Source organism: Rhinoraja longicauda, chromosome 29 (genome assembly GCF_053455715.1).
Source record: "Rhinoraja longicauda isolate Sanriku21f chromosome 29, sRhiLon1.1, whole genome shotgun sequence".
Taxonomy (NCBI): domain Eukaryota; kingdom Metazoa; phylum Chordata; class Chondrichthyes; order Rajiformes; family Arhynchobatidae; genus Rhinoraja; species Rhinoraja longicauda.
This window is the reverse complement of record NC_135981.1, coordinates 2,436,910-2,451,014: the sequence shown is the minus strand read 5'-3', so window position 1 is coordinate 2,451,014 and position 14,105 is coordinate 2,436,910. Positions and strand designations below refer to the sequence as shown.

The 14,105-nt window shown below is 48.4% G+C and overlaps 1 protein-coding gene across 1 annotated transcript; it reads left to right on the top strand.

Moving 5' to 3' along the window:
• The first annotated feature begins 2,398 nt into the window (after positions 1–2,398).
• Positions 2,399–13,630, top strand: snf8 (SNF8 subunit of ESCRT-II). Its single transcript, XM_078424847.1, has 8 exons — positions 2,399–2,539; positions 5,073–5,123; positions 5,264–5,402; positions 6,419–6,523; positions 11,615–11,687; positions 11,786–11,927; positions 12,243–12,317; positions 12,629–13,630. The coding sequence occupies exons 1-8, from the start codon at positions 2,486–2,488 to the stop codon at positions 12,764–12,766; spliced, it is 777 nt and encodes a 258-aa protein (XP_078280973.1). The 5' UTR covers positions 2,399–2,485; the 3' UTR covers positions 12,767–13,630.
• The last annotated feature ends 475 nt before the right edge of the window (positions 13,631–14,105 follow it).

Below are 14,105 nucleotides of genomic sequence, written 5' to 3'. Positions count from 1 at the left end.
AACTATCTCTGTTTACATGTGATCCATATCCCTCCATTTCCTTGTGCAAATATATACGATGAAGGGTCCTAGTCTAAAGGAGGATCTCGATCCGGAACATCGCCTATCCCTGTCCTCGTGAGATACTGCTTGACCTGCTGAGTTACTCCAGCATTTTGTGTTTTACTCAAGATTCCAGCATCCACAGTTAATTGTGTGTCTCTCCACGTGCCTATGCAAAAGCATCTTAAATGCCACTATCGTATCGGTCTCCATCACCACTCCTGACCCTGTTCCAGGCACCCACCACTCCCTGTGTAAAAAAACGACCTCAAACATCACCTTTAAACCTTTCCCCTCTCACCTTAAAGGTATGCCCTCTAATCCATTGGCATTTATACCCTGGAAAATAGGTTCTGACTACCTACACAGAGTTAACATCTTTAACCTGAAACATTAACTCTACTTCTCCTTCCACAGATGCGCCCTGATCAGCTAAGTGTTTCAAGCCTTTTCTGTTTTTCTTTTAGATTTCCAGCATATGCAGTTTTTTAAAAAATTGAATTCCTTCTTCCTCCATCCCACATAATTGTTATCAATCAGACCCTTATTTCCACAGGTCAATATTCCTGTCAGATTTGGACATCTTAATATCACTCATAAAACAATGTCAGATTCCAAATATCATACAAAAAAAATGCTGGAGGAACTCAGTGGGTCAGGCAGCATCTGCGGAGGGAAGTGGACAGATGACGTTTTGTGTTGGGGGTGTTCTTCAAATTAGGCAAAATTATCCTCTGTCTCTACTCTTTTTACTGCTGTATTCCCCAGGGACAACCATGGCCCTAACATCAACCAAACACTTGTTGGCAAAATGTCATTACTACCCTCAGATACTGCAAGTTAATGTCTTTAAATTGAAGCAAAAGGATAAGAATCCAAGGTCAATGTTCACCAGTGGTTCAAACGTCAGCATTTGAATTTAAAAAAAATTGTTCTTAGAATTGATCAGTTGGGAAGATGTGGGTGGACAGAGGATTAGGGGGTGGATCTTATAGAAACATATAAAATTCTTAAGGGATTGGACAGGCTAGATAGATAACATAGAAAATAGGTGCAGGGGTAGGCCATTCGGCCCTTTGAGCCAGCACCACCATTCAATATGATCATGGCCGATCATCCAAAATCAGGACCCCGTTCTGACTTTTTCCCTATATCCCTTGATTCCCATGAAAGCAGGAAAATGTTCCCAATGTTGGGGGAGTCCAGAACCAGGGGTTACTTTAAGATTAAGGGGTTGGCCATTTAGGACTGAGATGAGGAAAAACTTTTTCACCCGAGACTTGTGAATCTGTGGAATCCTCTGCCACAGAAGGCAGTGGAGGCCAATTCACTGGATGTTTTCAAGAGAGAGCTAGATTTAGCTCTTAGGGCTAAATGAATCAAGGGATATGGGGAAGAAGCAGGAACGGGGTACTGATTTTAGATGATCAGCCATGCTCATATTGAATGGCAGTGCTGGTTCGAAGGGCTGAATGGCCTACTCCTGCACCTATTTTTCATGTTTCAATGAAAGATGGACGAGGGCAACATGAGAGGCAGGAGGTGATTGGGGAGAGCGAGTGTGGGGAAGGAGAAGGGTTGGGAAGAGCATGTAGGGAATAAGAGGCGAGGATGAAGAGGGGAGTGTGGAAAAGGGTGTGTAGGAAAGGAGAAGGGCTGGGGACAGTAGGTGCAGGAGGAGGCCATTTGGCCCTTCGAGCCAGCACCACCATTCAATGTGATCATGGCTGATCATTCCCAATCAGTACCCCGTTCCTGCCTTCTCCCCACACCCCCTGACTCCGCTATCCTTAAGAGCTCTATCCAGCTCTCTCTTGAATGCATTCAGAGAATTGGCCTCCACTGCCTTCTGAGGCAGAGAATTCCACGATGGGGTGTGGAAGGAAAGGGGCCGGGGAAGAGAAGGTGGGGTGGAGATGGAAAACAGGGAGGGAGAGGGGCTGGGGAAAGAGAGGGAATGGGAAAGGAGAGGGGATGTGGTGGAGAGGGGGATTTGGGGAGGAAGAGGACAAGACAACGTGGCGGGTTAGGGTCGACCAAGGCAGGGGATGGTGGATGTCATGGGGCGGCAGGTAGCTGTGGGGTGGGGTGGGGAGGGGAGGGGTGGCTGAGGGACGGCCCAGGGCCAGGACAAGGCAGGGGATGGTGGATGTGATGGGGCGGCAGGTAGCTGTGGGGTGGGGTGGGGTGGGGAGGGGTGGCTGAGGGACGGCCCAGGGCCAGGACAAGGCAGGGCAGGGCAGGTGTTGGCCGAGGTGGAGGAGGCGGGTGGTGCAGCCGGGGTTGGTTTGTCCTGCAGTTCCACCTGGCGGCCGCGGCGGGCAGGGAGAGGAGGAGGAGGAGGAGGAGGAGGAGGAGCCGGGGCCTTGCATCGAGGCGGCGGCCGGGGGCCGGAGTTTTCCCGTGGGCGAAGGCAGCGGCGGCGGCGGCGCGGGGAGCGGCCATGCACCGGCGGGGGGTCGGAACCGGCGCCATCGCCCGCAAGAAGTTGGCGGAGGTGAGTGGCCGGGGCTCGGGGTAGGCCGGGGTCTGGGTGGGGACGGCCGGGGCCCGGGGTAGACCTGGGGAGGCCTGGGGTCTGGGGGGGCCTGGGGTCTGGAGAGGCCTGGGGTCTGGGGGGGGGGCTGGGGTCTGGAGAGGCCTGGGGTCTGGGGGGGGGGGCTGGGGTCTGGGGGGTCCTGGGGTCTGGGGGGGGGCTTGGGGTCTGGAGAGGCCTGGGGTCTGGGGGGGGCCTGGGGTCTGGAGAGGCCTGGGGTCTGGGGGGGGCCTGGGGTCTGGAGAGGCCTGGGGTCTGGGGGGGGCCTGGGGTCTGGAGAGGCCTGGGGTCTGGGGGGGCCTGGGGTCTGGAGAGGCCTGGGGTCTGGGGGGGGCCTGGGGTCTGGGGGGGCCTGGGGTCTGGGGGGGGCCTGGGGTCTGGAGAGGCCTGGGGTCTGGGGGGGCCTGGGGTCTGGGGGGGCCTGGGGTCTGGGGGGGGCCTGGGGTCTGGGGGGGCCTGGGGTCCGGGGGGGGCCTGGGGTCCGGGGGGGGCCTGGGGTCCGGGGGGGGCCTGGGGTCTGGGGGGGCCTGGGGTCTGGAGAGGCCTGAGGTCTGGAGAGGCCTGGGGTCTGGGGGGGCCTGGGGTCTGGGGAGGCCTGGGGTCTGGTGGGGGGGGGGGGCTGGGGAGGCCTGGGGTCTGGGGGGGGGGTCTGTGGTCTGGGGGGGGCCTGGGGTCTGGGGAGGCCTGGGGTCTGGGTGGGGGGCCGGGGCCCGGGATAGACCGGGGGAGGCCGGTGTCTGAGGTAGATCGGGGGACGCCTCATTGCTGGTGGTGGTGCGACCATATTAGAGTCAAGAGAGTTTTATTGTTATCTGTCTCAGATAGAACAGTGACATTCTCACTTGCAGCAGCACAACAGGATAAACATCCAGGCAGGGGTTAAACACAATTACAACAGGCAGGCGTGTTGCTGTACACATCCTGCAAATGATCAGCCATGATCACATTGAATGGCGGGCTGGCTCGAAGGGCCGAATGGCCCACTCCTGCACCTGTTTTCTATGTTTCTAAATGTTTAGAGGGATACGGGGCAAATTGGAGTACCTTAGATGGGGCAACGTTGAACACAGAACTGTACAGCACAAGAACAGACCCCTCACCCTCACCTTTCACTCCCAACCTTACCCCCTACCCTCAACCCCCCACCTCTCACTCCCACCCTCACTGCCCCCACCCTCACCTCACACCCAACCTTACCCCCACCCACCACTCTCACTCCCAACCTTACCCCCCCACTCTCACCCCCACCTCACTGTCCCCCACCTAGATGCAAAAAAAATAATCCAAAATAGCTTTATTTGTCATTCGTTCAGAACGAGATTACTTAGCCAGCAGTACAAAAACACAAGACATAACCCCAACACAAACATCCATCACAGTGACTCCAAACACCCCCTCACTGTGATGGAGGCCAAAAACTTCCCCTCTCTCTTCCCCCATGCCTCTCCCACGTACAGACAACTCTACCCCTACCGAGGCGACCGACCCGCATAGCCCCCGCAAGGAGATGGAAAATCCACGCGGCCGAGCCGCACCGGGGAATGGAAAGTCCCGCGGCCGAGCCGCGCCGGGCGATGGAAAGTCCCATTGCACACCCATTTCTACCCTTCCCCCCTTTTAAAAATAAAAATATACTTCAGAATAAAAAATATAAAGAATATATACAAAACAAGAACAGTGCAAAAATGGTTCCGATATTCTCGGAGGCTATACATACATTCATTCTTCCCCTCCACATACATTCCTTGCTCTGGCTTTGCAGTTCTCACCTCTTCTATCCTTATCTCCCTACCTTTTGTCTTTTCATCTCTTGCCTTTGTCCAACCATCTGCCTATCAAAACCCACACTCACTTGTATCCACCTATTACTCGCCAGGCTTTCTCCTACCTCCTCGAGCTTCCTCTTCCACCCTTCCAGAGGTGATGGAATAAGCTCTGCAAATTCAGGTTAGTTTATAGATACAGCGTGGAAACAGGAAACACTTCGACCAGCGATCCCCACACACTGGGTCACACAATTTACAATTATGCCAAGCCAATTAGCTTACAATCCTGTAGGCCTTTGGAGTGTGGGGGGGAAACCAGAGATTCCAGAGAAAACCCACACAGGTCACAGGGAGAACATATAAACTCCATCCAGACAGTACACGGTGTCGGGATCAAACCCAGGTCTCTGGTGCTGTAGGCAGCAACTCTGCCGCTGAGCTACACAAGGTTTACAGAAAAGATGCAGTGACAAAATCTTCAGGAGAAGCGGACTTGTCTCCAACTTTCTGAAGAATATTTGTACCACTAAAACATTATCTGGTCTTTACCACATGTAGTGTAGGACAGTGTGTGCAGATTGCTACTGAATTTCCCCAATGACTTGATTTGAAACATTATTCTTTATATGTAAAAATCATTACATCCTGAGGTCATGTAATAAGCTCTGCAAATGCAAAATGTTGTTTACGTCTGACAGTAGAATGACTTGCAAACTTGATTTGTTTAGGCCAAGTATAAGGAGAGAGGAACAGTGATGGCTGAGGATCAACTATTGCAGGTTAGTGCCCATTGTCTTGAATTGAAATCCCTTCATCTGAACATTTTACTGCCTGAGTTTTGTCTTTTAAATTCCTGCATCTCTTTCTGCGAAATAAGTAGTGGACAGGTTTTGTCAAAAGTTTGTCCTACATTTTGCAGATGTCAAAACAGTTGGAAATGTTCAAGAGTCACCTGGAGGAATTTGCCAGCAAACACAAGCAGGAGATTCGGAAAAGCTCACAGTTTCGAGTTCAGTTTCAAGACATGTGTGCAACAATTGGAGTGGACCCCCTGGCATGTAAGCCCAGAAACACAATGAACTGCAGATGTTGGAATCTTAAGCAAAACACAAAGTGCTGGAGGAACTCAGTGGCTCAGGCAGCATCTGTGGAGGGAACGGACAGATGATGTTTTGGGTTGGGACCTTTCTTCAGTCCTGATCCAAAAAGTCAGTACATTCCCTCCACAGATGTTCATAAGTTAAAGCGGAAGAATTAGGCCATTCGGCCCATCAATTCTACTCCGACATTCAATTATGCTGCACTATCTTTCCCTCTCAACCCCATTCACCTGCCTGCTCCCTATAATCCATGACACCTGCAGTAATCAAGAATCTGTCAACCTGCACCTTAAAAATACCCAATGACTTGGCCTCCACAGCCGTTTGTAGCAATGAATTCCACAGATTCACCACCCTCTGGCTAAAGAAATTCCTCCTCATCTCCTTTCTGTTTCCATAACCAGCTTTGATCCTCAAGCACTTTGTGTTTTGCATGTAAGCCTGTTTATATCTCTCCAGTTTTCCTTCAACTTTCCACAGTCCATGTCCGTTGAGGGTGTAGGTTAGTATAGATGGACCTTTCCTCTGCATTTATCCCATGGCATGCCCATCCTGAGGGCATTCGATGGGCAGTTTTAGGGGGACTTTAATTCTGTATAATCCTTGTGATCTTTCCCATTGCAGTGTTTGATGGTACAGTGTACAGGGAGCAGGAAAAGGGTCCCAACCCCGAAACGTTGTCTACCCCTTCCCTCCATAGATGTTGCCAGAGCTAGAGAGGTATCTAACCCATAATGTGTCTCTATATGTACCTATGTATCTTCACTGTATCTTACCCGTTATGTACTGTACCTGTGCTGGAAGTGTTTGATGGGGTAGTGTCAGAGCAGAAAATATTAGGTATTCAGTTCTTTTGCAAAGTCACCCTAATAAAATGAACAGAACATAATGCCAACAATAATTGTATTACAGATTTTTGAAAGTTTCTGTTCTACTACCACTGACGTGAGGTTTATTTTTCACTCCCTCTGTAGCTGGCAAAGGATTCTGGTCTGAGATGCTGGGTTTTGGAGACTTTTACTATGAGCTGGGAGTGCAGATTATTGAAGTCTGCCTGGCTCTGAAACACAGAAATGGAGGTAATACACTGAAATTATTCTGTATGTATCTCTGCGCTGTGTTCATGGGTGGAATTAGAAAGGCACTGTAATTTAGTCATCGAGTTGTACAGCATGGAAACATGCCCTTTGGCCCAACTCATCCACGCCGACGAAGATATCCCATCTATGCGGGTCCCATTTGCCTGCGTTTGGCCCATGACCCTCTAAACCCTTCCTATCCATGTAACTGTCCGTACCTGCCCAACTACCTCCTCTGGCAGCTCGTTGCATATACCCACCACCCTCTAAGTGAAGAAACATAGAAAAATAGGTGCAGGAGTAGGCCATTCAGCCCTTTGAGCCAGCACCGCCATTCAATATGATCATGGCTGATCATCTAAAACCAGTACCCTATTCCTGCTTTTTCCCCATATCCCTTGATTCTAGCCCTAAGAGCTAAATCTAACTCGAAAATATCTAGTGAATTGGCCTCCACTGCCTTCTGTGGCAGAGAATTCCACAGATTCATAACTCTGGGTAAAAAAGTTTTTCCTTATCTCAGTCCTAAATGGCCTATCCCTTATTCTTAAACTGTGACCCCTGGTTCTGGACTCTCCTAACATGGGGAACATTTTTCCTGCATCTAGCCTGTCTAATCCTTTAAGAATTTTGTATGTTTCTATAAGATCCCCTCTCATCCTTCTAAATTCCAGTGAATACAAGCCCAGTCGACCCATTCTTTCCTCATATGTCAGTCCCGCCATCCCGGGAATTAACCTGGTGAACCTACGCTGCACTCCCTCAATAGCAAGAATGGCCTTCCTCAAATTAGGAGACCAAAACTGCACACAATACTCCAGGTGCGGTCTCACCAGGGCCCTGTACAACTGCAGTAGGACCACCTTGCTCCCAAACTCATATCCTCTCGCAATGAAGGCCAACCTGCCTTTAGCTTTCTTCACTGCCTGCTGTAACTGCATGCTTACTTTCAGTGACTGATGTGCAAGCACACCCAGGTCTCGATGCACCCCACCTTTTCCTAATCTGACACCATTGAAATAGACAATAGACAATAGGTGCAGTAGGCCATTCAGCCCTTCGAGCCAGCACCGCCATTCAATGCGATCATGGCTGATCACTCTCAATCAGTACCCCGTTCCTGCCTTCTCCCCATACCCCCTCACTCCGCTATCCTTAAGAGCTCTATCCAGCTCTCTCTTGAAAGCATCCAACGAACTGGCCTCCACTGCCTTCTGAGGCAGAGAATTCCACACCTTCACCACTTTCTGACTGAAAAAGTTCTTCCTCATCTCCGTTCTAAATGGCCTACCCCTTATTCTTAAACTGTGGCCCCTTGTTCTGGACTCCCCCAACATTGGGAACATGTTTCCTGCCTCTAATGTGTCCAATCCCCTAATTATCTTATATGTTTCATTAAGATCCCCCCCTCATCCTTCTAAATTCCAGTGTATACAAGCCTAATTGCTCCAGCCTTTCAACATACGACAGTCCCGCCATTCCGGGAATTAACCTAGTGAACCTACGCTGCACGCCCTCAATAGCAAGAATATCCTTCCTCAAATTTGGAGACCAAAACTGTACACAGTACTCCAGGTGCGGTCTCACCAGGGCCCGGTACAACTGTAGAAGGACCTCTTTGCTCCTATACTCAACTCCTCTTGTTATGAAGGCCAACATTCCATTGGCTTTCTTCACTGCCTGCTGTACCTGCATGCTTCCTTTCAGTGACTGATGCACTAGGACACCCAGATCTCGTTGAACATCCCCTCTTCCTAACTTGACACCATTCAGATAATAATCTGCCTTTCTATTTCTTACTTCCAAAGTGAATAACCTCACACTTATCTACATTAAACTGCATCTGCCATGTATCCGCCCACTCACACAACCTGTCCAAGTCACCCTGCAGCCTTATTGCATCTTCCTCACAATTCACACTACCCCCCAGCTTAGTATCATCTGCAAATTTGCTAATGGTACTTTTAATCCCTTCATCTAAGTCATTAATGTATATCGTAAATAGCTGGGGTCTAAGCACCGAACCTTGCGGTACCCCACTGGTCATTGCCTGCCATTCCGAAAGGGACCCATTTATCCCCACTCTTTGCTTTCTGTCTGTCAACCAATTTTCTATCCATGTCAGTACCCTACCCCCAATACCATGTGCTCTAATTTTGCCCACTAATCTCCTATGTGGGACCTTGTCGAAGGCTTTCTGAAAGTCGAGGTACACCACATCCACTGACTCTCCCCTGTCAATTTTCCTAGTTACATCCTCAAAAAATTCCAGTAGATTTGTCAAGCATGATTTCCCCTTCGTAAATCCATGCTGACTCGGAATGATCCTGTTACTGCTATCCAAATGCTCAGCAATTTCGTCTTTTATAATTGATTCCTTCATCTTCCCCACCACTGATGTCAGACTAACTGGTCTATAATTACCCGTTTTCTCTCTCCCTCCTTTCTTAAAAAGTGGGATAACATTTGCTATCCTCCAATCCACAGGAACTGATCCTGAATCTATAGAACATTGAAAAATGATCTCCAATGCTTCCACTATTTCTAGAGCCACCTCCTTAAGTACCCTGGGATGCAGACCATCAGGCCCTGGGGATTTATCAGCCTTCAGTCCCATCAGTCTACCCAAAACCATTTCCTGCCTAATGTGGATTTCCTTCAGTTTCTCCATCACCCTAGGTTCTCCGGCCCCTAGAACATTTGGGAGATTGTGTGTATCTTCCTCAGTGAAGACAGATCCAAAGTAACGGTTTAACTCGTCTGCCATTTCTTTGTTCCCCATAATAAATTCCCCTGCTTCTGTCTTCAAGGGACCCACATTTGCCTTGACTATTTTTTTCTTCTTCACGTACCTAAAAAAACTTTTGCTATCCTCCTTTATATTATTGGCTAGTTTACCCTCGTACCTCATCTTTTCTCCCCGTATTGCCTTTTTAGTTAACTTTTGTTGCTCTGTAAAAGAGTCCCAATCCTCTGTCTTCCCACTCTTCTTTGCTATGTTATACTTCCTCTCCTTAATTTTTATGCTGTCCTTGACTTCCCTTGTCAGCCACAGGTGTCTCTTACTCCCCTTAGAGTCTTTCCGCCTCTTTGGGATAAATTGATCCTGCAACCTCTGCATTATTCCCAGGAATACCTGCCATTGCTGTTCTACCGTCATCCCTGCTAGGGCCTCCTTCCAGTCAATTTTGGCCAGCTCCTGCCTCATGCCTCTGTAATCCCCTTTGCTATACTGTAATACTGACACTTCCGATTTTCCCTTCTGCCTTTCCATTTGCAGAGTAAAACTTATCATGTTGTGATCACTGCCTCCTAATGGCTCTTTTACCTCTAGTCCCCTTATCAGATCAGGATCATTACACAACACTAAATCCAGAATTGCCTTCTCCCTGGTAGGCTCCAGTACAAGCTGTTCTAAGAATCCATCTCGAAGGCACTCTACAAACTCTCTTTCCTGGGGTCCATTTCCAACCTGATTTTCCCAGTCTACCTGCATGTTGAAATCTCCCATAACCACCGTAGCATTACATTTGTGACACGCCAATTTTATCTCCTGATTCAACTTGCACCCTATGTCGAGGCTACTGTTTGGGGGCCTATAGATAACTCCCATTAGGGTCTTTTTACCCTTACAATTCCTCATTTCTATCCATACTGATAGATCTGAAGATAGTCTGAAGAAGGGTCTCGACCCGATAGTCTGAAGAAGGGTCTCGACCCGAATCGTCACCCATTCCTTCTTTCCAGAGATGCTGCCTGTCCCGCTGAGTTACTCCAGCATTTTGTGTCTACCTACCATTCAGATAATAATTTGCCTTCCTGTTCTTGCCACCACAGTGGATAACTTCACATTTATCCACATTATACTGCATGTGCCATGCATCTGCCCACTCACCCAACCTATCCAAGTCACCCTGCAGCCTCATAGCATCCTCCTCGCAGCTCACACTGCCACTTTGTGTCATCTGCAAACTTGGAGATGTCACATTTAATTCCCTCCTCTAAATCATTAATAACTGGGGTCCCTGCACCGAGCCTTGCGGCACCCCACTAGTCACAGCCTACCATTCTGAAAAGAACCCATTAATTCCTAAGAAGACCCTCCGAGACCTTTGTGTAAGAAGGAACTGCAGATAAACCAAAGATAGACACAAAAAGCTGGAGTAACTCAGTGGGACAGGCAGCATCTCTGGTGAGAAGGAATGGGTGACGTTTCGGGTCAAGAAGACCCTTCTAATCTGAAGAAGGGTCTCGAACCGAAATGTCACCCATTCCTTCTCTCCAGAGATGCTGCCTGTCCCGCTGAGTTACTCCAGCTTTTTGTGTCTACCTCCGAGACCTTTGTTTGAATTCATGGACTTATTGGATCAAAGGGCATGTTGGCTGTTATAAATTGACCCTAATTTGTAACAAAACTGGAAGAAATTGAGGAAGGAGGGGAGAAGAAAATAAAACAGGATTAATGCAGGATTGATGGTCAGCATGGACTCCGTGGACCAAAGGGCAGGTGAGGGAGAGGGAGAGGGTGAGGGTGATCAGAACGGAATTCCAGAGCTAAACATGTGGCTGAAGCCTCGAGAGGGCAGTGTAAGTTAGGAATGTGTGAGCAGGCAGAACGGGATGTGGAGATGCCGGAGGGAGGGAGGGAGGGTTGGCGGTTGTCGGGAGAACGGGGCGATTTGCAGAAGATGGTTTAAGATAAGAGGTGGTGCTATTTGTCCGTTAGGAAGAGTTTCTTGCCCAGAGTAGGCGAATCGAGGACCAGAGAACATAGGTTTACAGTGAAGGAGAAAAGATTTAATGGGAAAGTGAGGGGTAACTTTTTCACACAAAGGGTGGTGGGTGTATGGAACAAGGTGCCAAAGGAGGTAGTTGAGGCAGGAACTATTCCAACGTTTAAGAAACAGTTAGACAGGTACATGGATAGGTCAGGTTTGGAGGGATGTGGACCAAACGCAGGCTGGGGGGACGACGACTAGTGTTGGCTTGTGTGGGCAAGTTGGGCCGAAGGGCCAGTTTCCACGCTCTAAGACTATGAGATGTGTGGGATTTGGGGCAGGAATCACCGCTCCTCCTTGTATCATCGGACAGGCCTGATCACACTGGACGAGCTGCACCAGCGCGTGCTGAAAGGCAGAGGCAAGTTTGCCCAAGACGTCAGTCAGTGAGTAGTTGAGAGCCAAGAGTGTATCATCATCATTTGCTGATTGTCTTCTGAGTTCTTGGCATTCAAATTCTGTCCTTTGCAACTTGCTCATCCAGGGACGATCTCATCCGAGCGATAAAGAAGTTGAAGTCCTTGGGCAATGGCTTCACTATTATCCCAGTGGGAGGCAGGTACCTGGTGCAGTCTGTTCCGGCTGAACTGAACATGGATCATACCGTGGTGCTGCAAATTGCAGAGGTAGGTGTCCCCATCCCTGACAGCTACTGCTGCGTAACTCAGCGGGACAGGCAGCATCTCTGGAGAGGAGGTATGGAACCCCTTCTTGAGACCCAAAACGTCACCCACTTCTTCTCTCCAGAGACGCTGCCTGTCCCGCTGAGTTACTCCAGCATTTTGTGTCGATCTTCGGTTTACACCAGTACCTGCAGTTCCTTCTGAACCATCAAATTCTACTTGTGCTCTGAGTTCAACTGTTTTGTTTCAAATACTTCATGTATTTAAATTCTGATTTATTCGGGGAAGAGAATTAACTCGGCCCATCTTGTTTTACAGAGGAATGGATACGTGACAGTCAGTGAGATCAAATCAAGCTTGAAGTGGGAGACGGAGCGCACCAACCAGGTGTTGGTGGGTATTTACACCTGGTCTGGAATTCCCACCGTAACACCTCCATGCTGAGCTTTGCAAACAGTGAATTACTGCTTGCATCAAACAGCAGTCATTTCCATACATCTTGAAATAACCTTTCAGTGCAAGGTGCTGCAATCAAACAAACGACACCAATGAATGCAGGGTGATGAACTGCACCAAGAAGCATAGTTTACATGTTGCTACTGACTACGTTATAGTTGATAGCCGTTTTATGAAAAACAGTGGGCCGAAGGTCCTGTTTCCATACTCGATTTCTAAACGATAATGAAGTTTCCCACCTTTTTCAGGAACACTTGTTGAAGGAAGGCTTGGCGTGGATTGATAAACAGGCTCCTGACGAGCCTCAGTACTGGCTGCCTGCCCTCTTCTCTGACCTGTACTCTCGGGATGTGACACCAGAAGAAGCCGATGAAAGCTTGCCATGAGAGAAATAAGGTCATCAAACAGAGGAGGGAACAACGTGGAAACAACAGGACAGATCGGGACTGTCGCACTGCTGCCCGAGTGAGGGGAATTGGTGTCCGAAGGTGAAAAATGTCGCCACTTGTAGTGGGGATTTGTTATTCACATCCTGAATTTAATTTTACTTAATTTTTCTGGTGTCAGTGTCAAAGATCTCATTCTATATTGCTGTTGGTGGCAACTTTCCGTATTGTTGAGACAGAAAAAACCACAGATGCTGGAACACAAAGAGTGGAGTAACTCAGTGGATCAGGCAGCATCTGGGAGGGTGGGGGAAATGGACAAGTGGTGTTTCAGGTTGGGACCCTTCTTCACCCTGAAACGTCATCTGTTCATTTCCCTCCGCAGATGCTGCCTGACTGGCTGAATACCTACAGTACTTGTGCTATTTTACTGTATTGTTGCAGTTATATATCTTTTTCTGAGTCTTTACCTGGGGGTTAAATTTTGAGAGGATACAAAGAGACAGGGGAAGGAGGAATGGGTGGAGGAAATTGATCAATTTGTTATTATATATTCCAAAAAAATAAATGTTAAAGGTCATTGCTGAACTGCAGGTCAACTGATGTTTCTATAGCTTAGAATCAGTTACAGCAACTGGCTCATATTTAGAGATATTGAATTAAAAGTCAAGAGGTTGAATGTGATTTTGTTTCTGTAACTTAATGCACTAAAAACACCGTGCATCCTGTTCACCTCCCATCCATGGTAGAGATTGGGTCTGTAGTACTGCTACCTGAGGAAGGCCAATTGTTGTCTGAAGGTGAAAAATGTCACCACTTGTAGTGGGCATTTGTTATTCAGATCCTGTTATTAAAGGTGTGTAAAAAACAATCCAGAATAGTTTGAGTTTTTCACAGCGTTCGGTTACGTAAAGTAATGGAGAGTTTCCAGTCTGCATTGAGTCTTACAACAATGAAACAGGCCCTTTGGCCCGACTAATCCATGCCGACCAAGATGTCCCATCCAAGCTAGTTTCATTTGTTAATAGTCCTCTTTGCCATGTCTCACTTTCTTGCAGTTCTTAAAACCAACTTCAGGCTTTATGGCAGCTCATTTTACGTAACTGCCTCTAAGAGCCAATCGGAGCTAAATGTGGATTCTGGGTCAGTTTTGTCCTGAGGTTGACTGTACTACCACCAAATGAGCTAACCTTTCGAACAACCGCTTCCTGACTCTGCTCCTGTCTACAGAGCAAACCAGTGGATCATTGTGCAAATACCAAACCCAACAGCTGCCAGGCACTTCCACCGTAGCTGAAGCTTGAAATTATTGGGAAAAAATGGAAGATAAACATTTGCA

Coding starts and splice junctions, on each gene's coding strand:
- snf8 (XM_078424847.1), top strand. CDS start 2,486: ATGCACCGGCGGGGGGTCGGAACCGGCGCCATCGCCCGCAAGAAGTTG. Junction 2,540..5,072: donor CCCGCAAGAAGTTGGCGGAG/GTGAGTGGCCGG, acceptor TGATTTGTTTAG/GCCAAGTATAAGGAGAGAGG. Junction 12,318..12,628: donor AGCGCACCAACCAGGTGTTG/GTGGGTATTTAC, acceptor CACCTTTTTCAG/GAACACTTGTTGAAGGAAGG.